The sequence below is a fragment of the Montipora capricornis genome, chromosome 10, assembly GCF_036669925.1.
Source record: "Montipora capricornis isolate CH-2021 chromosome 10, ASM3666992v2, whole genome shotgun sequence".
NCBI lineage: Eukaryota > Metazoa > Cnidaria > Anthozoa > Scleractinia > Acroporidae > Montipora > Montipora capricornis.
The window spans coordinates 12,744,377-12,746,876 of NC_090892.1; the positions used below are offsets into that span (position 1 = coordinate 12,744,377).

General features: G+C 43.4%; 2 protein-coding genes across 2 annotated transcripts in view; one reads left to right on the forward strand and one right to left on the reverse strand.

The window, feature by feature from the left end:
• The window catches only part of LOC138019450 (protocadherin-11 X-linked-like), a 20,376-nt gene extending 18,550 nt beyond the window's left edge, over positions 1-1,826 (forward strand). The window contains exon 17 of the mRNA XM_068866238.1: positions 5-1,826. Coding sequence (XP_068722339.1) covers positions 5-514 — 510 coding nt within the window. The 3' untranslated portion in view covers positions 515-1,826. The remainder of the gene's footprint in view (positions 1-4) is intronic.
• The window catches only part of LOC138020316 (uncharacterized), a 27,045-nt gene continuing 25,504 nt past the window's right edge, over positions 960-2,500 (reverse strand). Inside the window, exon 10 of the mRNA XM_068867322.1 lies at positions 960-2,500. This exon is cut by the window's right edge and continues 93 nt beyond it. Within this exon, the coding sequence (XP_068723423.1) occupies positions 1,544-2,500 (957 nt within the window). The 3' untranslated portion in view covers positions 960-1,543.

The window sequence follows — 2,500 nt, forward strand, 5'->3', positions numbered from 1 at the left end:
ACAGGAAGCTCAAGAAGTTGTAGTTCACCTTCCAAACGAGGACAATAACTCTCTGGAAGGAAGTGAAGATTCCGGTGAAGTCATCATGAGCTTCGGAGCCGCCGCAAAAATGTCGGTGCTTAACGTGTACGAGGAAGACCCTACCGAAGTAAAAGGTATAAAGGATCAAGACTGGTATTTCCCTCCTCCTCCTGTAGGGCCACCTCCGCCGCCACCGGATTCCGATTCCGATTCCGAGAACGAATCAGATGCTACCGGATCCGTGGCTGACGAACACAACGCGAATGAAATAGCCGACGCTTCGGATGTGTTCGTAAACGGCAAATACTTGCCCGAGAATTATAGATCAGACGAAGACGGCGACTTTGATGGAATCGTGCTAAGTGGGTCACCTTCGGGTTCAACGATGGGTATCTTGAACGATCAGTTTGCCTGGGCAGGTCCCAGAATAGCCTCCAAGGATGGTTCATTTCTGAGACGATTTTCCCTAAACGAAGTTAAGACTGAGCTCTGAGAAGTAAATCAGTTCACAGGCGGTCGGCAGACTCGTATCGAGGTAGTGCACATGTTTAATGAGACTTGATACCAAGATAAACTGTGATTACAAGCTTGAATGATTTTCAGGGGCTACGGAGTACGTTTAAAAGTGGGGGGCTGAGTATGGGTCACGGAAGTGTGAGGGGAGAGGGAGAGATTTAGGAGAAAACAACACCGTAGGAAAAAAGTGGGGGGAGGGGCCTGTAGGGGATATAGCTCCCAGCAGCCCCTCCCTCTCTGCGGCACCTGATTTTGCAGCCTTTGGTGTTGTGCGCTGCCTTCGTCAAAATGGATTTTAAAGTGTTTTTGTCTTAGGCATATCCTGTTCGCGGCATAGCCAGCGAGGTTTCAAAGTTTATAGAGGTATTTATTAGAAATGAAAAACAGCGAAAAAATAATTCCTGTTGCAAACACAGTTATTTTGTGTCATACCTTTTTTATTCTTATAATTATTTAATGCAAAAATAATCTTTGTAGTTTCAACCGCAATAACTGTATATTTTTGTATACGAATTCCTTTTGGTAAAAATAACAAATGGGAAAAAAATAACAGTTGTCAAAATGAAGGTAATCCAAACACACAAACACACAAACTCAGCAGGCCTTACAGTTGCCTCCTTTTTATGAAATTTTAATAAAGAAATTCTATGTTCATTTTCGTCGAAAGGTTCCACTCTATTTAACCCAGGATGGCAAAGAGCCATTTTGTGGAAAAAGGCACTGATTGTTTGCACGATATCCATAGGAGACGCCTTGATAAGCACGCGCTTTTTTGATACGCGGAAGGCACCCGGAAGAAAGCTGTTTTCCCTTTTAACCTGTCTTCACACAACCACATTTACATTGCCAAGTATCTTCACTCCATTAGAGATGATAAGTATAAAAATCTGGGAGACACCACTGTCCTGGCACTCGGAATGTTGTCTTCCGGTTGCCGTCCGAGTCTCAAAAACGCGCATGCTTCAGCTCCCTATTATATAAGTACCAGACAACAATGACGACTAAATCACTTTCTGTTCCAACTGACGTATTCTCCTTGTCCTAAGCTAACTTTACTCCTTGGAAGCATACTTCTTGACACAGCCAAGAGCTTAATATCAAGCCTACCCGAAGTCACTATTACCGTATACTTAACGCTATCGCTGTTGAGCTGCCTCGCTTCAACGATACCACTCGCAAACGGAGTAAAGAACGGAAGAGCATACGGGACTTTGAATTTTGGTTCAAACGTCAGTTGCTGTTGTAGCGCATCGTACCGCTGACCGGAAAGAGCAAGAGGAATATGCCACAGAACCAAATGGAAACTGTAGTGAGAGGTGCACCACGGTTGACCGTCGACGCCAAAACCCGGTCCGGCGGTCAAACCGTGGATATTCCACAAGTCATTTAATTCTGTTCTATAGTGCTCTAATGCCTTCTCTGCTTGCTTGAGTGACTTTAGTGGGTCCATTCCAAGGTGGATGCTAAGCGTCGTCCAATCCGAGTCACTTCCCATCCAAATAGAATTGAATTTGCTTTCCTTTTCCAGCGCTAAGCAATTCTTGTGAGTAAGAGATTCTTGAGTCACTGGAAGCATTTTAGTTCTTTTGGTTGAATGTCTCGATCTTGCAATTGTTTGAATATGCTTATGACGATTTGTTTCAAATTTATTTGAACGTTTCGTTCTCACTTGGTATTTTTTCCTCCGATTTCTTGCTGCTAAAAGCTTAAGTTCAGAAATAAAATCCTCATTATGGGATGAAGAAATCTGGGATCTTAGATTTTCATTGCCTGTCAATTGTTTCATGCTAATTGGCTTCCTCTGTTTGTGCAACTTCTTCTCCAAGCCAGATTCCTCACTGAAAAAGCTATCCAAGTGAGCGACTGAATCGGCTTTGTTTTTCCTCCATTTCTTTCGTTTATCGTTGGTTCTACTCTTAACCCTATTTCCCGTTATACCTTGAGTGAGCACGCGCAGTCCATA